The sequence below is a fragment of the Betta splendens genome, chromosome 4 (assembly GCF_900634795.4).
Source record: "Betta splendens chromosome 4, fBetSpl5.4, whole genome shotgun sequence".
Taxonomy (NCBI): Eukaryota; Metazoa; Chordata; class Actinopteri; order Anabantiformes; family Osphronemidae; genus Betta; species Betta splendens.
The window spans coordinates 5,911,307-5,935,116 of NC_040884.2; the positions used below are offsets into that span (position 1 = coordinate 5,911,307).

At 45.2% G+C, this 23,810-nt stretch overlaps 3 protein-coding genes across 8 annotated transcripts; 1 reads left to right on the plus strand and 2 right to left on the minus strand.

The window, feature by feature from the left end:
• Positions 1–8,096: 8,096 nt before the first annotated feature.
• On the minus strand, positions 8,097–16,002 carry arrdc2 (arrestin domain containing 2). 2 transcript variants are annotated; one of them, XM_029145983.3, is made up of 8 exons: positions 15,864–16,002; positions 15,196–15,450; positions 10,501–10,718; positions 10,317–10,419; positions 9,964–10,220; positions 9,713–9,875; positions 9,461–9,621; positions 8,097–9,305 (listed from the first exon to the last, which is right to left on the minus strand). In XM_029145983.3, exons 2-8 carry the CDS (start codon positions 15,443–15,445, stop codon positions 9,252–9,254), a joined length of 1,206 nt encoding a protein of 401 aa, XP_029001816.1. In that variant the 5' UTR covers positions 15,446–15,450; positions 15,864–16,002; the 3' UTR covers positions 8,097–9,251. The 2 variants fall into 2 exon arrangements, with proteins under 2 accessions (XP_029001816.1, XP_029001815.1); XM_029145982.3 differs by lacking the exons at positions 15,196–15,450; positions 15,864–16,002 and adding an exon at positions 11,831–12,359.
• On the minus strand, positions 15,885–21,790 carry LOC114853070 (uncharacterized). Of its 4 annotated transcripts, XR_003785497.3 has the most exons (10): positions 21,650–21,790; positions 20,316–21,516; positions 20,062–20,168; positions 19,701–19,792; positions 19,374–19,480; positions 18,940–19,061; positions 18,658–18,847; positions 18,496–18,581; positions 18,177–18,333; positions 15,885–16,012 (listed from the first exon to the last, which is right to left on the minus strand). XR_003785497.3 is itself a non-coding variant. In XM_029145980.3 (9 exons), exons 2-9 carry the CDS (start codon positions 20,824–20,826, stop codon positions 18,241–18,243), a joined length of 1,305 nt encoding a protein of 434 aa, XP_029001813.1. In that variant the 5' UTR covers positions 20,827–21,516; positions 21,650–21,790; the 3' UTR covers positions 16,596–18,240. The 4 variants fall into 4 exon arrangements, 3 of the variants coding, with proteins under 3 accessions (XP_029001813.1, XP_029001812.1, XP_029001814.1); XM_029145980.3 differs by lacking the exon at positions 15,885–16,012 and having other exon boundaries at positions 16,596–18,333; positions 18,940–19,058; XM_029145979.3 differs by lacking the exon at positions 15,885–16,012 and having other exon boundaries at positions 16,596–18,333.
• Positions 21,776–23,438, plus strand: uba52 (ubiquitin A-52 residue ribosomal protein fusion product 1). Of its 2 annotated transcripts, none has more exons than XM_029145987.3 (5): positions 21,776–21,901; positions 22,326–22,437; positions 22,756–22,842; positions 22,962–23,064; positions 23,287–23,438. In XM_029145987.3, exons 2-5 carry the CDS (start codon positions 22,335–22,337, stop codon positions 23,378–23,380), a joined length of 387 nt encoding a protein of 128 aa, XP_029001820.1. In that variant the 5' UTR covers positions 21,776–21,901; positions 22,326–22,334; the 3' UTR covers positions 23,381–23,438. The 2 variants fall into 2 exon arrangements, with proteins under 2 accessions (XP_029001820.1, XP_055364198.1); XM_055508223.1 differs by lacking the exon at positions 21,776–21,901 and adding an exon at positions 22,056–22,077.
• Positions 23,439–23,810: the final 372 nt, after the last annotated feature.

The window sequence follows — 23,810 nt, forward strand, 5'->3', positions numbered from 1 at the left end:
ATAGGAGACAAAAGGCCGAAGGGTAGGAGGGAGGAGGCAGGAGGTAGGGCACTAAAGGTAGGAGACAGGGGACACACGGGCCTCTGGGGGTCTTGCTCACGGCTCTGAGCCCACTGACGCCCTTCCTTTACTGCCCATGGTACGACGCTTAGGCCTCGGCGACAGGAACTCGATCAGCAGCTGAAGCGTGGCTCTCCTTCCTCTTCCTCTGAGACGGGCTGCGGTTACAGAAGGGAACAGCGTGTTCAGCAGAGGTCTGCATCGTCCTGACGGCTGATGCTCAGCCTGTAGGTGTCTGTTAACCCAGAGACTAAAAATAGCGTGTGGCTTGAACCCACGTACATGAGCACTGAATGGGCTCCTCCTCCACTGACAGCCTGTTTGAACCTGTTACATCGGTCCACTTTACAGCTGCACAAAGAAATCAGTTCAGTAGGAGCATAATGGAAGCGGGGTCATTTACAGTAACGCCCTTATATAACAGGTGCATTAAGCCAACATTAAGGAGGTGCAAAGGGCGGGAGACTGGGGCGATAAGGTGCTTTATTACTGAAATAACAGGTTTTAAACTTCTATAACCTGACAGCAATAGAAAAAGAAGCACCTTAAAAGAACAGATCAGCGGTAATAAAACAAAATAACGTTCAGTAAATCAAACAAACCCATGAAAATGTGCCTCATTATCATCACCAGTCAAAAAAACGCTGAGCACTGAGTTTGATGAACGAATTGCGAAAATGTTTTTTTATGCGTGTTTCAAAACGCAGGCTGATTCACCGTCCGGCTCCTTTTCAGCAGAATCACGGCGTGTCCTCGCTGCTGATCACCGATGCGAGTCAGGAGGGAAGTTCTCGTGGTCCCAGATTTTCAGCCCAAGTGTGAGTCAAGCCGCGCACGTCACCGTCGGCCTTCGGGACCTGTGAAGAGCTTGGCGGCGACTCGGGAAAGTTGGCGGCCGCCTCTGGGTCCACATGTGCAGGCGCACGGCTCCGCGGCTGCTCTCAGCTCCGGGTCACAGCGGATCCTCAGCTCACACCAGAACGCAGAACCCAGCTGAACGGAGACACACACCAAAATATTTGTTATATTTGTACATATTTGTACTCATTTCTTGTTTGTCTCTCGAGCCGTCGATGGACCCGATTGGAAACAGTTCAATGTGTGTGTGCAGATCACTCTGCACAGATACACATTGTTTAAACCAGCAAAGCACATTGAAAACATTTGTGTTGTTAATTGTTGGATGCAAGTGAACCAGAGCCTGATTCAGGGAAAGCAAGTACACGGGAAAGTCACTGTATCCTCAAACTAATAACTTCTTTACGCTCGATTTCCAGTTTTGACTTTAGACCACACACAACATTATCACTTTGACGTGACTTTTGCTAGCGGCAAAAATAATATCTGGGTAGCTGCATGCACAATAGAGAGATAAATATTTCCAACCCAAACACGCCGTGCGCCTGAAACTGTCCAAAATTAACGCGAGGACGTAGAGTTTTCTGTGGAGGTTCAGGATCACGTGAAGGAGCCGTGACCAGAAAATTGACATAACAGGATGTAGAACATCAAAGAGTGTGAAGAGACACACGTGAGCAGAAGCTTCACCTGTGACCACACCATTAACTATGAACAACTGAATTCTGTTTTATACTGTACGTATTGACTCATTCAACTCTATTAAGCTTCACAAAACCTCCTTGAGATAAAGAAAACATATGCATCACATACATTTTCCTGATTCTTTTCATCTCTGCAGCTTTCACACTTGACCTTGACTCATGTTTGTCTCTTTATCTAAATCTTATTGACAGTGACAGCAGCTCTGTTTACATAGACGCTTGTCCCCTATTAGCCTTTGTTTACTTACCCATAGGGCCTGACGTCAGAACCCAGGATAGCCCTTCCTCCCCGGGGACGACCACGGTTGTGAGAAATGCACAGGAGCACAGAACTCAGAGGGAGGAGGTTTCTGTCTTCACTTTGTTTATGCAGCACGACCACGATAACAAAAGTCAACAAACTGCAGAACTGCAGCAACAGTCAATAAGATCACTGGTTAAACATCTCTGTTTACAGACAATTTATTTATTATTAGCATGATACTACTTGATAACAAAACTTCACATCCATTCTGTAGAAAGTGTTGAGTCTCATCTTAGTGTGACTTGTACAGAAACATTGAAGTTCTACATGAAGCCAACCACACGCAGATGACACTGTTTACTAAATATTCATATGACTTCAACTGTAAATAATCTGTGGCCCAACTTTGGCATCTTTGCTGTTGTTTTGCCGTTATACCAGAGGAATTTGGACGCGCGGCCCGGCCGGACACGTGCGCACGGAAAATTTCTGAAGGTTTTGTGTTTGAGTTGCAGGTGATGCAAAGCAGCGAAGCGCTGCAGTAGCATGAGTGTGTTTTGTTTATGCAATGCATGGACAGGGTGACTGAGCGGCGATGGCACCGACCTCTCACTTTCCCTTCAACTCATTCACCTTGCTCATTTTCCACTGCCACACTTTAAAGCAAGTCCAGTGCAAAAGAGGGAAACACGAAGGAGAGAGGTTGACTCAGTTTACTCTCATAATACCTTTAATATTTTAGATATAAATTGGGCAGTGTTATTCAGTGTGAAGGGTCAGGGTCGATGATTAGCACCAGAAATAAGATGGAGTTAGACGATTGATCAGAGTTTGCACATTAACAATATTAGCTGCATGTTGTCTCTGATGCAACAGTCTCATCTGAATGAAGTGTCACGTCCGATCATATGTAGAACTGCTCTCCTTCCAGATGTTCCCGGCCCACGTGAAGGTTCTGGTTCATATAATGATTATCTTCTGGGCTTCATGTGTTGCAGCATTTCATATTTAGCCTTACCATTTGTTTTGCATTGACAAACAAACGCCTCAGAAGTTTAAAATCTGTTTCCACTGAAAAACCCACACAGTGTAGAAAGTGATTTGCTGCTTTTCCCAAAGAGCAGATAAAATAATAACTTGTGTGTTCACATGACAACTGAACCATTTCAGGTGTTGGGGCAAAGATCCCGAGCTGCTCAATTTGAAGTGTTACATTCAAAATGTAACTGAAGGTGTTATGGTAATACATGGACATGTGTTATTGTTTTCCTGCTCTGCACTTCTCAGAGAACGGCGCCGTGTGCTGATCCTGCGCTCTTTCCAGGAAAAGTACATTCCTCAGCGCTGCCTTCATGTTTGTGACATTATGGGGGAAGAAAGTTTCTCCCCGCTGGCGCCCGGCCAGCGCTGCCGAACCAAACAAGCGGCCACGTGCGCCGTCACATGGAGGGGAACCACGCCGTGTGCTCATAGTAGGAATACGGCGGCACAGCTGAGCTGTACAGTGTGAGGGGTGGGCTCGGACTACACAGGGGTCACCGAGGCCACGGCGGCTACAGCTGCAGTACGCTGTGTTCTACTGGGTTCTACTGGGTTCTACTGGGTTCCACTGGGTTCTACTGTGTTTCACTGTGTTCTACTGTGGCTGCTATCATATGTCAGGTTATGATATGCAAGTGAAGCATATTACAGTATATTATTGTTTACTGCTGCATAACGCACACTATGCCTCGTGTCCTTTCACACCTTCCTATAAATAGGTTGTGTCTGTTTCTACACAAACAGGCCTGAATCTGCAAAGAATGAATTTCTTCTTCCTCCTGACAGCTGGACACCAGAACCAGTTGTTCAGGAGCTGAGTGCTGCATTTATCTACAGTACAACTTGTTTTGTAGGGCACGTTTTTTTATATTGTAGTTTTATTCCACTGTGTTAATTACTTTTCTTTATTGTAGTTGAACACACAGTCTGGTATAAATCATTGGCTGCAGGCTGATAAAACATGTCTGCTATTACAATAATGCAATTAATCAGACATCTGAGCTCAGAGCTCATTTTGTATTTGATGTTGCTTTATCTGTTTTTAATCTTTGAGTGATGGTATCTATGTGCGACAGGACGTCGGGACCCTGAAGATGGACGTATTCATTAAGAACCATGCGTTTTGGGCTCTGTGTGGAGCCTCTGTTCTGCTCAGGAGCATTCACAAACAAAGAGCGTCGCAGAGCCTTGACACAAAGGGAGACGGATCAGACGCGGCCCAGAGCAGCAGACGGATTTGTCGGAAGCCTGAATGACAACCATGGGAGGAGCAGACATCAACAAAGCTGCTCTTATTGCACGTTGGATCAGAATGTTGTTTGTTCCTCCGTGGTATTTTGCCCCTTTCCAGAATATTCTGGGCCGCAGCCTGGCGTGCAGCTCCCGCTGGCTGCTCGCTGACCCCTCTGAAGTTACACCCGGGTTCCATGAAGCGCCGGAGGGGGAGCGGAGCTGCAAGCCGATCCCAGCGCCGTCAACAAGGCGTCAGAGCGACCACGGCCCACGTTGGGACGTCCGAGCAGCACAGAGGGGGCGTCATCGCTGGATCAGCCGCTCCACATCCACATCCGAAGACGCATTCATGACATACAGTCCAAGTCTGAAACCCCCACGGGTCATGGGTTCTACAAGAGGATTGTTTGTGTAATGTTTTCTAATAAACCTCTGCTTATTACAGCTGCAGGTTTTGTGATCATTGCTTTATTGCTGTAATCACTGAGCACATTCAATCAACACCAACCAGTTTATCAGCAACACGTATTTTCACAGGGTTGTGTATCACTGCAGTATGAGTCTGAGAAATCTAAAGACACTGACAATGAAATCGAAACTTTTTTTTCCCAGAAGACAAAACACTATTGGTATTTGGCCATGGAGAAATCAAGCCAAGCACCAAACAAACTCCCTGCATTCCCCTCTGACTCACATGAAGCCTGATGAAGCCTCCCTCCTCGCCCGTACAAGCTTCCACCTTAGAGAGAGAAACCACGTCTTGTTTTGCTCCTTGCTGCCACCGCCCCCCCCGGTCCTGCTGCGATCTGTTCGGAATGTACGTCGATACTCAAATGGTAATGACTGACTTCCTCCCCGCGACCTTGAGGAGTCTCCGCCGCTCAGACATGCCCTGATTGGGGGCTTGTTTTGTATCTGCTGAAGAAACAAGTACCAGTGAAGCCAAAACGCATCCTGCCTGCAGCTAATTCTGGACGTCAGGAAAAACAAGCAGGAATACGATGGTCCACGTGTCTAAATATTCATTCGCAGTACTTTGTGCGAAACTACACTAAAGTAAAATAATGTAACGTGTAATAATATCACCTCCAAAATGTATTTATTCATCATTAATGTGTCCTGTTGTTTGTTTAATTGATTTCTCAGTGTCTCAGCAAAGTTATTATCTACGTTTTCAGCGAGCTCTGCTGGAAAACAACTGGGCCCATTAGGAAGAGGAAGATCTACTGACGTCATTGGCCTTGACCACACAAGACGTGAACTTCTTCTTTCTTGTGTCATCTGACAGTGAAACGCCACTTCAGCAAAACAAATATTTCACATCAGCAGTAAGCATGGTCACATTATCGTTCAAGCTGTCGCTGGGGCACGTTAGGGTGGAAGGACTCTCATTGCCAAAACATATTTAATGTGTATAATATGTAGCTGGTACACAAAGTCAGCTCCATTAAAACAGCTGGATTTCGGTGTAGACAAACTCGACTGGACTGTTCAGAACCATGACCTCAAACCCATCCAGCACTTTCCAGTTGAACTGCAACTGGGTCAAATGCTGTTGTGACTGAATGCCAACCAGATTTTAATGGCAGACCTCGTTTTTGTTGATAAACAAATAATATACAAGTACTTTGTGATATTTGCGATCTGCATCACCAGAGGTATCTTTGTTTACCAAGCAGGCATCACAGTCAAGTTAGAGCAGTCACGCTGCCAAGTCCTGTTTAGCAACAGGGACTCATTAAAGGCCCTGAGGAGAAAGCAATGAACAGAATGTGTTTTTGTCAAGTTGAGGCTCAACTACAAATTTTACTACATGTGGCTCCAGAGTTGTGGGAAAACATGGCCGCTCCAATAATCCTTTGAACCTTCCCAGACCTGGTTCTTCTCAAACGATCATGTTGCCATAAAGAGTGTGATTCTCCGATTTGACTTGACGTTTTAAGCTCAGCTTTAACCTCCTGTTTAATCAGACCGGGAAAACATGTTGTGTTTAAAGACCAGTTGTGCGTGTTCCTTCTGACACGCCACAAACACCCTGAGGCCGGTCTGCAGGTATGCAGGTTACAATGTGTCAGTGTACCAGGAGACATACCTTTAAAAGCCCTTTATCTGACGTTTGGTCAGCGGCTCAGAGGCTCTAAGGACTCAGTTATGAGCAGTGAAGCTTGAAAACAAGATAAAGTATTGCAACAAACAAAAGTTCAAATCCTTACCGTTAAAACACAAAAGATACAGTGATATGATTTATCTTAGAAAGTAGAAGCTGAAGGCAGAAATAAGGCTTTTATTTTGACATGTTGTGTCTTTGTGTAACACAAACAAACATGATTTATGACAGACACAGAACCAACAGGAAAGCGTGTGTGAATGTGTTTTTAAATGGATGTCGGAGCTGTTGTTTCTCTCGCCATGACATAAATGAGCAGAGAGAAAGATGAATCACTGCTCAGCGCCAATGAGTCACTGCACCATTAATTAAAAATAGTGCATCTTTCGAACGAGTCTTGCAGGAAACGACAGGCGGTTGCGCAAGATGCGTCCTGCAAAACACTGTGCTCTTTTATCATGTCTGGGCTCCTTGATAACAAAAGCTACAGGGTCGACGAAGTTAACTGTTACTGTCACTGCTCACTTCACACAAAAGAGGTTAGTGCTTTAGCCCCAATTGGTTTAAACTTTAGATATTTGTCGATATATTTTACCGTAAAGAGGAAGTCACATTCGTTTGGTTCTGTTGTGTTCACTTCACTCATGTTTGCAGAAATCAGTAAAGTCACAGAGTAAAAGCTGAACTTCTCTAGTTTAGAGTTTGAGGAGTCTGTGACTCCTCTCAGACGTTTAAGTTCTGTTGGAATATGAAAGGAACAATACAGAACAGTAAGAAAGCTCTGACTGGTTAAAACAACTGGTGGAGATAAAAGCTGAAGTCAAGGCCAAAAGCATCAGCACTCATCACCGTAGGTCAGCGGTGCAGAACCCCACAGTTAAAGGCATCTCAACACAGTGACCACAGCGCTTCAGGGGCCGCATGAGACCACGCTTGGTGATGTTTTGGGGCTGATTTGTTGCATCTGACACCGGCATCACTTAAATCCTAGTATAAACATATCATTTTAACTTGATGACCGTGAGTTCTGTCTTTTACAGTGTCGTTATCACCGCCCGTTGGTACAGTATAAATATTGGGCAGTTTAATCAAGATGCACGTGAGCAAGCGTCATAAAACATCATTGTTCAGTGTGATGTTCTGCGTCTGGTGCCACAGCACCAGGTCACAACCCACATGAACCCGTGGCCACGCCACGGCTTCATCTTCAGTTGAATCTTCTCCTAATTGGTTTCACTGGCTCGCGATTTGAATGCGTTTCTGTTTGATCTGGGTTCTCATTAAATCACTACCAGCAGAGTGTTACATTATAAGGCCTGCACATCCCTCTGGACTCCTAATTTAGTTAGATGAATGATCCCAGGAGTGTCCTGGCACACAAGTAACCTTGTGAAACATTGAGTACAATTGACTGAGGCGCTTGTTTGTTTCCATGTTTATCTGCAAACATATGTAAAAATAACCACGAAGCTCGGTGAATATTCATGTAAACACAAGAACGAGGAGGTTAGATCTAGATGTGACCTATAGATCTGCTGAACTCTGTCTAACAGATATCTCACTGGTGAAGTGAAGCAGTAACATTGCTCTGCATCGCTTTTTTAAGGTGCAGGCACCCAGAAAACATTAAATCTTCACAAGCCCAGGTTGAGTTTGTAATTATTGTTTTGATCCATGTGCAGTTTGCTCCTCCAGTGAACCCGGCCCTTGGCAGTAATATAGTTTTGACTCACGCTGCTGAACATGATGTCCCAACCCACTAGCACGCAACACAGGCCGTCTACTACTTCCCCAGCAGTGGGACGGCTTACACACGAGTGGGGTTCGAAGAAAACACCGGCGCCAATCATCCGTTCCATAGTTTTATTAGAAAAACATTACAAAACTTTGGCAAAGTTGGGAATCAACAACGGCAATTGTATAAAAATACATTCGATTGCTCAGCGTGCGCCACTGGAGTCACACAGCTGACCCTGAAGACCAACAGTGGGTTTTTTTTTGGAAGTGGAGGAGAAAATGTAATCCTCGAGTCCGTTTTTGGAATGTTCTTTGTCCACACACACATCGGCGTCTCCAGATGAAGGCCCGACCGGCGTCCAGAGCAAGGAGCACGGCGGAGCCCGACATCTCCTCTTTCGCTCAGCAGCTGGGGGGAAGCTGACCCCACGAGCCTCATTACACACAACGGCCACGGCGAGCGGGCGCCTCAGCGCCTCCACCCTCGCGTTAACACTTAGTTTTCCTCCACATCAAACTCAAACTGTCCTTACAGAACTGTGAGAACAACTTCCTGAAACACTCATGCAATCTTTTAACGGCAGATTATTAAGGCATTGGTAGGTTTCCCTTTTACACATTGTTACCTGCATGCATTAAAACTCCTCTACATCTGCATATTTGACTTTGTCTGTTCCACCGTCACACATTTAGATACAGAAAAACCAGCAGAAACCAGCCCAGGAACCCTGCACAGCACTGTAGGTGGATAGAAATCTACTGGGAGTTGGAAGTTGAAGACAATAATTGCACTTCTTCCTTAACGCCACTCAAAGATGACAACGTCAACTATTCAAAAGCGCCCCCCTCCCCCCCGAGTCAGGTACAACTCCTCCTCTGACCCGACAAATATCAAGTGATCTCCCCAGAAAAATAAGCTCTCCATGTGACGGAATCGTTGATTGGGAGGTATTTGCAGCTCAAATGTCCGCGAGCCAAAAAATGAATCACTTCGGGAGGACGGGGACCGAGAAGCTGCGCACCTCAAGACAGAGCATAAACAGTGTCCATGTTACTCGATGGACCGGAGGTGGCAGCTCCTCCACCGGCGCCCGGTTCTGGTGAGCTCCATTTGCTCCCCGGGCGTCCCCTCGGCGTCCCGGCGGTTCACCCGCAGCGCTGGGTGGGACCAGGTGCCGTTCATCAGAGACAGGTTATCCAGGAGAAGACGAATCTCTTTATTCGCTCATCAGTGTCAGTCGCTCGACGCGCAGGCGAGGCCTCTGGTTCAGCACGTCATGCAGCGGGGTCTCATGCTGACGGGCTGAGGGTTGGGGTCAACCTGCAGGCGAGGGATCGGGATGAAGACGCGTTAGGTCAAACCGACACGAGCAGTTCATTCACCCGTGTCTTATGCGTGTCTTATGCGTGTCTTATGCGTGTCTTATGCGTGTCTTATGCGTGTCTTATGCGTGTCTTATGCGTGCGATGACTCACCTCGCTGTACACTGGCGGAGGCCTGAAGCGGAACTCTTGGACAAAAGCCATAAGGGGGCGCTCGAGGATCCCACTCAGGTCCTCGGCGGGCTGTGGGACCACCATGTTGTCGCGCTGCGCCGCCTCCTCGCGCGTGACCACCGAGTTGTAATCTGGAGGAGCTGCGAGGACAGAGGCAGGACGAGTCTTAAAATCCCACGTTCACAGGCTGAATCCGGACCTGAAGACAAGCTTTTTTAAAGGGACACTCACGCTCAGGCTGCTCGGGGATGGCCAGACGCAGCCACTCCAGGTTCACGCTGTACTGGCTGCTGACGCTGGAGGTCCGGCTGCCAAAGGGATGCAGGGGGATGGTGCCTATGACCAGAGGCAGCTCCAGGCACAGCTTAGACGTTCCAGGAACGTCCACGCACACCTGAGGGAGGAGGGGGGACCGTTAAAGACCCGGTCCTCCAGCTCCACGGCCGGTGGGATAAAGAGACACAGACTGACCCGGGACTGACCTTCAGCATGTACTCCACTTTGATGATGCGGCACTGCAGGATGGAGGGGCCCACCGGCGGGATCTTGATGGCGCGGCCGTGCCACGTTTCCCGGCGACTGGCGCCCACGACGTCGCCGCACAGGGTGGCCACCACCGAGCGCTTCTGCTTCATGGTGCCGCGGGCGATGAACGTCTGCGTCTGCGTGATGAACGCTTTGGGGACGATGGACCGGGAGGTGGAGTTGTCGAACTCGGCGAAAACGGGGATCACCTCGCCTGCGGGGAGGGGGGAGGGGGGAGAGGGGGCAGGTGAGAAACCGCGGGGCGTTCAAATGCTGCAGGGGTGGGGGTGGGCCGAGCCGGGGGTCTCACCTGGTGTGTAGCCTTTGCGGTCGATCTTTGCCGTGACGGACACCTGTCCGAAGTTGCGGTACCAAGCCCGCGCCATCTTGTCCTTCGTTCCGGCCTGAGGTGCCTGAGAATCACAAGGAAGAATCAGCAACCGCCGCAGTGAGACAACGCGGCGTGTGATGAAAGCCCGTGAGCGGCCGCTCACCAGCAGGGCCGGCGTGTTGATGTCGATGGGCTCGATGACGGTGAACTCCTTCTTGACCTTCCGGACGGTGGCCCACGGCCGGTGGAGCTTCACCTTCACCCAGTAGCGGATGCTGCCGTGCTTCCCCTCGAAGGAGGTGACCAGCGTCTCCTCTGGAAGCTGGAAGCTGAAGGGGAACTCGTGTTTGCCGGCCGGGAGGACGGTGGCGTCGCCGTTATCTGCGAGGGAACAGAGAGAAAGAGCGGCCTTTAAATCCCAGCTCCTCAGCTTGTCGACACAATGAGCGACTTCGAGCATTTCCAGTATTTCAGCACAAGCAGATGAACCCTAACGTGCTCGCTGCTTCCCAGTTTCTTTGCGATCACATGGGCTCCGCTGGCCCGGAGGGGCGGCGCCGGCCCGGCCCGGCCCGGCCTCGGTGTGCTGACGGAGGGCATGTTTTCCTCCAGCTCTGTTACACAGCCCGTGCTCGCGCCTCTGCCTCGCTTCGGGCTCAGGGAACACGTGTCTGCTCTAAACCCCTGCTCTTAATCAATGTGCTTTGTTTCCTCAAAGCCATGTCTTGGTTTAAAATAACAGTTTGGTCCGTGTCAAATCCTCTTAATGGGTTAAGACGGTTGTTATGAACTTTTTCTCCCCCCCCCACGCTCAGTTCCAGAACTTACAGTAAAAAGCTGGAGACTCTTCTGATACACACACACACACACACACACACACACACACACACACAGAAACACACCATATGTGTTAATAAATGACCGCACAGACAGCGGCAGGGCCTCACCAGGCCAACAATGCCCCAGTTGTCTATTTCCTGTCTACACTTTAAACCCAAACAGCTCTGTGTCCAATGAATGGGAACCCGAGGCTGTCCCACTTCGCCCAGGAGAAAAACAAGTCGGGGGTTTTCTTTGCACGAGGAAAACCTCTCAAGGCACCGATGTTTCTTCTCCGAACAGATGTTTTCGCTGGATGTTTTGAGGAATGTAAAGGCAGCTGCCGCACTATGTTTCGCTTTCTCCACACAGGAAGGCTTTGTGTTGGTACACAGAGATGGGCTCCACCAACAACACAACTCCTCACATGTCAGAACACACAGGCCGCAATGACTTGGCCTGAACTGAGACTGAATGAGTCTGAATCGGAGTTTGATTTGGATCCACTCGTTCGAGGAAGTACTGAGTACGAACGTGAACACGGCGGGTCATCGGTGCCAGCGTCAGACGGACCCACAGCGTCGCACAATCCGACTGTGAAGTGAGGCATAATGTGCTAAAACCAAAAACTAGTGACATGGATCCGCCCGGAGCGCGGTGAGGACTGCACTGACCTGCCTGCAGCAGCACCTCTCGCCGGTTCAGGTACTCCACCTCGTCGCTGTAGTTCTGCGTGTACGCGGTGCTGGAGCCGGCGGACCGGGACTCGGTCCAGTGCACCTTGGCGAAGCCCTCCGCGTGCAGCTTCAGGGAGTCCACGCGGGTCTCCGCGGACAGCTCCATCGCCACGCGCCCGGAGACCACGTCCCCGCTGCTGAACACCGGAGGACAGTCCACCTCCGGGGAGTCGAAGACGATGTCCAACTTTTTCAACTTGTCGAAAATCATCGCGCAGATCGTGCAAGTCCGCTCCAAACGCAAAATAAGTGTGCGATTCCGCTCTTCTGGCTGCGCACAAGAGTCCAAGTGTCCTGAAGTCGCTCTTCAGGCTGCGCACGTCTTTCGTTTGCTACTTTAAAGCTCAAAGTGTCGTCCTGTTTGGGACCTTGGCCCTATTTGGAGGCTTCAGAAGTGGGCGTGGCTTCACGATTTATTATGTAAGGCCTCAGGAGAGGGTTGAAGGCTGGGCTGTGCCGCCTTCAGGTACACCCCTCGCCCACGACTTTTCAGCTTCACGCACGCACACGCGACTGTAACCTGACAACTTTCGACTAGCAATGCCGCACGACAACGGCGGTCCAAATGTATATAGGTAAACAGCGGGAATGCGTCACACATGCAACAGCTGGCACAAAGCTGCCACTACGTAATCCAAACTAAGTTTAACTAGTTGTGTGCAGGTATTTTTTAACAGAGCCCACGTTTGCGGACGGAGATTGAATGCAGCATCATAAACATGCAGACTGGGTGTGGAGAGAGCTGAGAGGAAAACAGCCCCTGGTGATGAGTGATGGTTACAGGTTCTTAGAAGAAAACAGGCCCACTGAACATGCCCCTGTACCAAAGCTGTTGACTCCACTTTTTCCATGTACCTCTGAACATGCTATTACACAGACTGGGGACAGTACACACATGAAACACACACATGCAGTGTGTGATTACGTCAAGAAGCAACTGCAATCATTTTAAGATATATAATAGAAGCAGAGGTGTTGCAGCCTGGAAAACCATTCAACACAGCATAAAGAAAATGCTCAGTCTTTACTAAAACTTCCACCGACACATACAGTATAAGAACAAAGGCATTACTTTTATTTGATTTATCATTTATCAACTCCTTTGCAGTCATGCAACGTGTCTTAAACAAACTCCTTGCCTAGTTGTAACCCATTTGTAAACTAAGGAAAGTCTGCCATTCAATTCAAAATCCTTCAGACAAAAAGCAAGTCTGGTCTGAGAAAAACAGAAGTTGTTTACTCTTTTGTTTCCTCTGAACTCTCGGCTCTCCAGTGCCGCCAGCTGGTGACATGGAGACACTGTGTACAACTTGTACCAGGGTACATACATTATGTGTGTGTGAATAGAAGAAAATTATACAGCTCCTGATAAATGGGTACAGGGTGTGAAACCCTCCCCCTCACTCGTATTAAAATGCTTCCTGTTTGTGAAACGTAAGAAAACGCATGGACTTTGATTGCATTTTAAATGTGGTCTAATTGTTTGTCAAAAACATCCAAAATGTTCTTACTAAGCAGATTCTTTCTATTTTGGGCCTGTTCTGCAACTGGTTACTTATGTCTTTAAAAACATCCCAGGAACCCTGGTCTGGGCTAAACAGCAACCCAGTCCACCACCTGCTGGTGAACAGCAGCATTAGTCGTTCCTGATAAGACGCGGTAACATGTGGTTGACTGCACAGACAGAGGGGCCTGATAAATGCTCCCTTCCTGCAGATGGTTCACGATGATTGCAGCCTGACCGAGGCTGAAAACGCGCTCAACAATTCTGCAGACTGAGGCAAACATCAGGATCCTTGTGAGTCTTATCCGAAGACCCACAGAGTAAACAATAGTGCAAAACGAATGGATGTTGTGAAAGTTTTATTCCCCGGTGGTGTTCGCACAAGAAACAGATTTTCTCCAAAAAGTTGCAAAAAATAATCAAGAACATGAATGAGATTAAAATGAGGCTGCTTTGTCAGAATGAATGCAGCAGCTGTCTCCAGGGTTGGAGGTGGGTGGAGACAGAGGGGTGCAACCTGTTGTTTTCCTGGTTGCTATGGCAACAGGGTCAGCATTTTTTGAATCAGCTTCCATCCCTCATCCTCTGTCTTTCACCTTCTCTAACTTTCCTCCTGCTGTAGCGCCAACCAAGCTGAACCTTACACACTATTTCAGGTGATTTGTATTTATGACCTACATTAACTAATAGCTGCAATAAAACTGATTCTGTTCTTGCAAGAGTTTGTTGAACATGTGAAGGTTTGACCTCTAACAGTTATCACTGTTAGACCAAGACTTACACATAATTAGTAGTTATATAACTACACCAGCATCTTTCTACATGTTTTGTTTTGGTCTTTTTTATTTTATTTGTTTATTTGTTTTATAAGGCCTAAAATCACTTACGCTACTATAACTTATACTTTATTTTATAGTATTTAGTAAACTGTATAATATATAAGTTGCCTTGTGGTTTTAGACTAAAATGAATGTGCAAAAATGCAATCATGCAAAATCTCCAGTGCATATTTCACAGCAGTGCAAAAAAATGCAGCTGTTGCAGCAGGAGACAACCTGGGAGTGACACGGTTGTATGACAGTTGCTTCCCTGCAAGAAGAGCAAACAACAACAGGGAATTCACAACAAAACGTGCTGTTCAGAGCACATGTAATGAAACATTAACCCCTGTCTCCAGTGTATTTGCTGAGCGACTGCCTCTGGGCTTTCATGCGCCTTACTCGGTGTTGTGTTTATTTGGACTTAGCACTAATGGATTTCTGTCCAGTGATGGGATTGTGTTATCTGACAGACATATCTGGACCAGCCAGTGTCTACTTCTCTCCCAGGATTCTGTGCAACATTTGGCCCAGGTGGCTTCGTTTTGCAAACTGCAGTAACAACAAGACACGGCAGCTGCCAGCAGGCATGTGACAGTACAGATCAGCATTTTTACACCTCAACCTGCACCAAAAACCTTTTTCATCCACCATCTGAAAATAATGCTGAAATAGACTTACTATAAATATTCCAGCATTATATCTTATCAAACAGTAGTCATGCTAATTTCTAGTCACCTTTGGACTACCACTTTATGACAACTAAACCTAAGGATCAGCTTTATTTGTATCTCTAACCTGATTAAGGGTAGCTATCTCAAATGTACTACACCTTCCTTACAAAGATCAGAAATGATGATTCAACAAAAGCACCTTCATGAGCTGCCAGCTATAACCAGGCAGTCTGATGACTAAACACGGCATTAAATGAATATTAACCACAGAGCCAGCAAACACCATCTGTAGCGTTCCCCACTGACCTCGAATCAGATGCTGTCTCTTCCTGAAGTAGGTAACCTTAGAGGTGTAATCGTTATAAACAGAGTTCATGCCGCGGTTCTCCAGCCAGTGTGCCATGGCAACCCCTCGTCCCTGCGCCTTCATGGAGTGCACCCTGGTGTCCCTGAGAAGCTCCAGCACCACCTGACCGGACACCACCTCCCCTCCGGTGAACGCTGCATCAGCTGGGCCATCCAGCTCCAGCCTGAAAGACTTGATGGTGCTCAACATGGTTCCTACATGTGGGGTTTAAAAATGAATTGATATGGTTTATGCAACTGTGTTCAAATAAACCTACACAGTTTTCTATTAACCATATTTTGGGATGGGCCTGGATCTCTCTAGGTCTCAGACAAGCCAAGGCTAGTCCTGCCAGGAGACAGGCTACTGTCATGTGGTCTGTTTAATTTTTGTGTAAACATGCCTTTTTCATTTTTGATATATTGATATAAATTATTGACAGTTCAAGTTTATCATGTTAATAAACAAAGTGTTAACAATAAAACAACGTGTTGTGCTAAACCAACACACCCACAGCAAGTTAAATCATCACTATCGCTGCATGTTTCTAAAACTAATATCATACATATAACAACCACTGATATATGTGACTGTATGTGACATATATGCATTAAGGTGCCAGACTTACCGTCAGGACCGGAACGACGCAGAGTTCTGCAGCGTCTTCCCAGAGCAGAGACCCCTCAAGTGAGCTCCTCTGGCTAGTCGTGAACTGGACAGTGTGCCGTTATGAAGCGAGTTAGTTCGCCCCGCCCACAACCGCCGCAGGGCTCTGCCCTAAACCAATGATAAAGAGCACGAGCATCACGCCACGCCCCTTTCAGCGCGAATGGGGGCGGGGTTACAAAACAGTCACGTAGGGAAGGTGCAGATGCTGTCACCGAAATTCGTCTCCCACCCTCACGTAGAGCGTGGAACGTTATTCGGTTATTGTGAGTTAATTGTAAGTCAGTGACCTGTATGAGACCACCGTTTGACTTACTGAAAATTGTAATTGTCCACATTTTTATCATTTATGCCTGCACCTGAGCTGAGCCTACAACCAAATGCAAGCAGCTTCTCCGCTAGAGGACACAGAAAAGAGACATTCTCTCAGCAACGACAACGCTCATGATTACAAAAGTTAGCTCCATTCCTTAGTAGCCTATTTATTAGTTTAATGAGTCGCCATAGCAACAAAAAGCCCGTCTCAACCGTGCACGGCGCTTTTTAGTGCCCACTGGAAAAAGCTGTTGTGTAAACTGCAGGGAAATCAGTGTTTCCAGCAACAAAACAAAGCTTTTTCCACCCAAAACGTATTTTTAACACAGATTCCAATTTACAGCTTTAAGGTTGAGCTTTATTCTTGTAAGCATTTTGTTAGACGTCCTCAGAGAAGCTACGAACTGTATTTCTTTTATTAACAATATTCTTTTATTTGTAATTGAAGAACTGATCCATTTTTTATTCACATTAAACATAAGTAAATAGCTCTCTTTCGCTATGCTTTACCGAAACATTCTAAAGTTTGTTGAGTGGAAAAAATAGCAAATATTCACATCATAGTAGCTGATATTAGTAAATGTTTAGCAGTATCTTTAGTCGAAATAATTAAATTATCAGTATTATTGACAAATTGGCAAACTATCTCTGTTAGCTCAGAAATAAATCATTCTTTAATTCAGACATAATGATTAAAATGTTTTTTCATTCAATTTATAACTGTAAGCAGAATTACATAGTGTAGTTTAGATACTTGATATGAGATGTGAGAAATGGATTACACATTAAATGAAGTCACATGACAAAAGTAAACTAAAAAGAAAAGCAATAAAATATGTAGCAGTCAGGAGCCTCAACTTTCATGAGAGTCCCTCACATGATCATTGTGTCACATGTTACATGATCACACTGACGCAGCTGTTATTGTAAAGCCTGTTCAGCTGTAATCCTTTCAACGTTGCAAATTATTGATGTAAATCATCAGAGAATGAAGAAATCAGATGCATTAATACAAAGTCTGTGTGTGTTGTCCCAATAATAACAGTGAATGCCTAGAATAGACTGCTTGTCCCTGAACTACAAGCTCGTTAATGTTGGTAACTCATTAAAAGATAGCATGAAAAACTACATTATGTAGTGTTGTTTTATTCATATTCAACATTATTCCCTCACACAACAACAAGCTGTTGTCTGCATATTCTGGTCGTTACTGCTTTTCTGTCCCTTGGGCCCAAACCCCAACTTGCCAGCTAACATTCCAGCCACCGCTTGAAAAGCAACTGGTTTTCCAGGTTGCTGAACTCCAGCTTCAGTTTATTTACATCTGCTCGCCTGCCAACGTTTTATCAGCGGAGGCTGCATCTCAGGGTCACGGCTGTGTTATTGCTTCAACATAGGTTGTTTTAACTATTTTTCTGGCCAGTCGTGCATGAAGGGGGGATTAGATTATTCCTCTGACACAGACATCAACTTTCATCTTCGTGGTTCAGCACTGACAGTGTAAACTGTGTGGAAGTAGGCCAGTACAGTCCAGGTCGCCTCCCTTCACGGCCTTTAAGACTAAGGTTCAAGGTTTAAGCCAACCCACTGCTAAAGCTGCACTGGCACGCTGCTTCAACATTTCACACTCTGACGGCCTCGTGACCGTCCTGCTTTAAAGATGCTTTCTTTATTATGAATGCTTGGGATCATGAAACACATTTTTGTATTGATTGGTTGACATTTAAAAAAATTAAACAACCTCCCTTCCTCTTTTTGTCATTACACACCCAAATAAAATGCTTCACTATATGTCAGAACTCTGTCATTCGGTCATATTTGCCATTTTTTACAGTCAGTACTAGGATAATTTATATTTTTTCATCCCTTTAAATCCATGGATCGGACAGGATGCACATACTATGGGTCCCTATAATATAACAGATATATTGATTGTCCCACATGTTAAACCATATCCTACCTATGCTTAACTGCTGCTTTGATGCGAGAACACAGGCGGAGACAACAAAGCCGTATCTCTCTTGTTACTGGGGCGTTGGTAGCAGAGGTTTGGCCTTGTAGTGTTCACCGTGGGTGGTGCTGAATTCCTGTTCTACCAGTGGAAACCTGACGTTGCTCTGTTTGATTTGAAGGGAAAATCAGAATATATAATCATTCAGCAGCATTGCTACTAATATTGCTATTATTGCTATGGCAGCTATTCCCTGCTCCCTTTCTACTAAGGTCACAGTAGAAGGCAGTATTCAGAGAACATCTAATTTTATTTAGGAATTTCTCACCTTTCGCTGCAACAGTAAAGGTTTCCCTTTGCAGGTCTTTAGGGGGACGAAGTCGGCCTTGGTGGTGCTGAGGCTCGGCTCATGTTCTGTTAAACAGATTGAGCTAATTGAATGCCTTCATGCACCTCCTTTAAACAAACAAGCGCGGGAGCGATGCATCACCTGGCCCACTCAGGATGTTGCTCGGCAGCTGGGTGGCTGGTGTCGCTCGCTCGCCACCCTTTTTGCTGTAGTGCTCTTTGGCCGTGGTTGTGTAGTACAGGCCTGACAGCCTGGGTGAGCTTAGGTTTACATGGCTTTTGGTCATCAAGCTTGGCCCGGGAGCAAACACTGGATGCTCTTTGTGGTTCAGCTTCATGGTAAAACGTTTTCAGAGTAATCAAATATGATGCTCTACTACTGTAGATAAGCTCACATTACTAAACTGAATGTCTGTTATCTTACATCAGAAAAGGAGACTTTGTTGGTGGTGACTGACATCCTCTCTCTGTTGTGGCTTGGATCTATGTCCCCTTTAGGTAAAGAACTGAAGTTGGGGTTCCTCCTTGTGACAGCAACTGGATCTACTGGAAAATAAATCCAGCAGAAGCATTGAAACAATAGGTATGAATACAATAACAGAGAACAGGTCTGTCTTTAATACTGTCATTCTTGGTTCAGACAGGACAATAGTAAATCACAGTACATACACAGTACATAAAGTTACCAAGGTCACAAGAGAACCAACATTTTTACAGTTTATATTAACAGACAATATATCAGCCTCAATAAATGATAAACACTATAAAAGAGAAATAGCTTCAGTAATGACGTTAGCTAATTCATTTGAAAAAGCTTTAACTGAGTATAAATGTGCATCAGAGGTCAAAAACACTCACCCGGTTTGTGATAAATAAAGGTTTCTTTAGAGGTGGATGACCATGAAGTCTCTGAGAAATTTCCCAGGCTGAGTTTAAAATGCTCTTTCACCAATGGTGGCTTGTATCTAACACAAACAAAATTTTTGTTACATTTGTGTGGAGATGAAGTCATTTGTAGATTAACAAAGGTGAGAAATGAAAAATCTGAAGATGAATGTTTTGGACCATTTTAAGATCTTTGAGCTTATGAGAGATCTGAAAGCCGAGACCAGGCCCGCTGGAGGCTGTGATGTAAACTGAGTCTCATGCTGGTCATTTTTCCAGTGAAGCAGAAAAGCTGCAGACCTGCAGACTGTGGGTCGGCTGAATGACGTGGTGTATGTGCTCTCTCTATCTACGATCTTCACGGGATCACCCAGAGACACTGACGAGAAATGCTGAAACAGAACAAGCACAGTTACAATCCTAAACACACGTACCCTTATCTAAACCTTTTGCACTAATTTGTTTGTGATAATAATGATGTGCAGCCAATCACTCAAAAACATTCTGTATTGCATAAGTTTAAAAACTCCTAAAACCTTAAATCCAGGGTTTGTGTACTGGACCTGTGGCGACAAATATGTATATTCTAATCCGAGCCATTTGGTGCTTGGATGGACTGAATCCAGCTGTAGACCACGATGGCCCATGGTTCTGCTGTTACCTTTGCCACAGGTTGTGTAGCTCTGCTCCAAGCGCCCTGGAAGGTGTCGTTGTACTGGGAGACAAAGGTGCAGTAGTGGTTGTCCCCTTTTATAGTGGATAAGGCCTCTACAGCAGAGACAAGCAGACATTTCTGTCGCTGATATTCATTGCAAGGTGATAACGTAGTGCTGTTTTATTTTGTTACATAAATATGATGAATTTGTGCTGTACTCTGGATTTAGTTTGCAGAACCTTAACAATGTTGTGACTAACCTAGATGTTTAGCTGCGACTTTCACAACAGCAGAGCTCTGATGTGGAGGGAAGCTGGATTTGTTGGTGCTTTCTGGAAGCGGTTCCACCTGCTGGACCTTGAAGGACTGGGACGGCCGAAAGCGTGTGGTAGGGGGCTGGGAGGGCTTTGGGCAGAATGCCTGGGACTGTGTAGTGAGGAAACCAGCCTCCGTTGGGTCTGCTTCCATCTTGATGTTGGTGTGCAGCATGGCCCAGCGAGGTACGCGGGTCATCATGGGCAAGGGGTGATGGCGGTAGGAGTCCATTGCCTCTGTGAGTTTCTCATTGATGTGCCTCACGTCCTTGTGGTCCACACGGGCTGGAAAGGACGGGCAAAAAGGCTTCACCTTCTTACAAGAGAAATGCTGAAAGTCCTCCTGGAAACAAGTTGAAAAGTCATCTGGATTGTTTCCGTCCAAAAATAGGATGTTGGTGGACAGAACAGACTTAACAGGACGGGCTGGAACCAGTGTTTTCACCGCTGGTGCCATGCTGGATATTGCTGATTTCTTCTTTCGTTACTGGGACTCTTTCGTTAAGACAACCATCTCCTTCTGCAGCAGGTTGAGAAATGCTACAAAGCCTCTCCATGGAAACCTGCTTGCTGTGGAACTTGATGATGATGATACTGTTGCTGCTTCAGCAGGGACACAAATGCATTCTATGGTGTCTGATTACCTGAATGAATGCAATGAGTGGACCCGCAGAACAAAACCACGTAACTGCCTTATACTGCAACGAGAATGCCCATAAATAACTGCTAAGTAATGGGTTCTACTCATAAAAGACAGGTTTTCTGGATATCAGACAGTCACAACACTGTAATATTGTAACAAGTCTCTTATAATTTACAATTAAAACCTACTCCACACCTAACTACAGTATAAGAAGCCCAGCAAATGTGTAGATTGCTGGATTGTTGCATAATTAAGCATAACAATATAGAAATTATATTACAAACATTTTCTACATTTACATTCACAATGCAAATAAAAATAATGAATTAAAGCAGTATGTAATGGCTTTTAAGGCGTTTTTAAGACATAACTCAACAGCTGCAAAAAACATACATTTTTATTTTTGGCAGTTGGGTTATTTATTGAGCATCTTCTGCTAAACCCAGACATTTCTGACATTGTAACAGCAGGTGTCAGTCAAACTCTGTGTTGGTCCATCATGTTCTGCCCAAAAACATACGAATAGGTTAGTGAGTTTAACAACACATGAAGTAATTAGTAATTAGCACAACACATGGAGTAATCTCTTTTTTCGGTGCCGTTTCAATAAGCTGTTAACGTTTGAAGACAATCTTACCGTTCACTTTCACCCTCATGTCTTTAGTTAGTAGTAAATAAATTAGCATATCTTATAGAAGTAGTCTAAACAGCTAAACTGTTCAACAAGTACAGTGCTGAAGTACGGACATAAATCATCATTATTATCGTCGTGTCAGTTGATTAAAAAATCAACTTGAGGCTTTTATTCAGAGACACCGAAGGCGGAAGTGACGTATTTTAGCGTCACTCTCTTCCGGTCTCTTTTCGTTGAGGCTCAGCTAGCGGCCGGGTAGGTGCACGTTTCGTCCGATAGCCGTTTGTCGGTTTTTTAGTAAATAGTGAGTTGTTTAAAGCAGTTAGAAGGTAATACATAGTGTTACAACAACACACTTTATGTGTTTAAATATAAGTGGCTCCTTCCAAAATAGAAAGTAAAGAATTATTGGACTGAACGTCACGTTAACGGTGCGCATGTGGCCAGGCCCCAAAGTAGTTAGCATTAGCTAACACAACTGCTGACATGTTGAACAAAGTTGATTTCCATTAATGTAGTTTATATACAGCACACAGTGAATGTATTGCTGCATTTGGGTGTTATTTTTGTATGGCTTCTGTCTTACTTGAGGTTTTATTTCGTTTACCGGGTAGTATCGCTAACTAGCAGTTAGCTGCATACCCAGACCCACTGTTAACGTCAGTTTTTTTTCTCTCAGCCTGCAAAAATGCAGATCTTCGTGAAGACGTTGACGGGGAAGACCATCACCCTTGAGGTTGAGCCCAGCGACACTATCGAAAATGTCAAGGCTAAGATCCAGGACAAGGAAGGTGAGCAATCACATCTAAATCGGAATCATACTTGTCTCCTGGATTTTATCAAACCTAAAGCTATTTCTTGTCTTTAGTTACCTTATTGTTTGTTTATAATGTGTAAACAAGTGTTTTTACAAAAACGCATTAAGTAAAATATTGTCATCTAAAGAGAAGAAACACACATGAATGACTATTAACGCTGTGGTGTCTTCTGAAAGACGACATCCAAAATATCTGACTGTAACTGTAGCTAATGCTTTTGTCTGTCTTAAAATACTGGCATTTTAGTTTGAATGTCTAGACCCCTTTAAAATCATGCTACTGTGTTTGTAGGAATTCCACCTGATCAGCAGCGTCTGATATTTGCTGGCAAACAGCTGGAGGATGGACGCACACTGTCTGACTACAACATTCAGAAAGGTGACTGTTCTTAGTCTTAAGACGTCTGTAAGATGCCCAATTATATTTGTTTTTTTTGTAGACATTTGTTTGTTAGATCCTGAGACTGACTGACCAACTGTCTTGTTAATGTCCACCAGAATCCACTCTTCATCTGGTCCTGCGTCTGCGTGGTGGCATCATTGAGCCTTCACTCAGACAGCTGGCCCAGAAATATAACTGCGACAAGATGATCTGCCGCAAGTAAGTTCAGTTTTAACTATCATCAAATGAGGGGTTTTAAAGTACTGTACTGTCTATAAAAGGAATTAATTGTTTTCCAGTTCCACTAAGATTAGTTCCTACTTGCATGCCAGAAACACCCTTCATTCTTTCTTCAGCTAAAACTAATGACTCAACTTCTAGTTAGATTTACTATGACATTATTTTTTCACTTCCAATTTCTTATTTGACTTGCTTTTTCAGGTGCTATGCCCGCCTGCACCCCCGTGCTGTCAACTGTCGTAAGAAGAAGTGTGGACACACCAACAACCTTCGCCCCAAGAAGAAGCTGAAGTAGACATTTAAAGCCAATTGGCTCTTGGCCATTTTGTGTTAAAATAAATGTAAGAAAACAATTTCTTGTCTGACTTTTATTTAATAGTCCCTTTTACAAACCAGGAAGGAAGAGTAACATTTTGGAGTAATGTCTAGTTTATCGTTATATCAACAACATAGCTGTGGGAAAACCTTTAAGAAACCTGTTTATGGCGTTACCTGTGCAGCAGTAGCTTATTACAAAGAAAAGGGTAATATGCTCATTGGTGACCTGTTGGAAATTAAGATATTGTGAACTGCGAAGATGAACATTGGAAATAATGCTGAGAATTTGTCTTCCTGTCTTAACACGTTAGTGACATTGAATGATCAATGTTAGCTTCTATAAAAATGTGAATGGTCTCTCTTAAAAAGCCACCTTAATACTGGCTGTAAAAGTATTCATGAAAAAA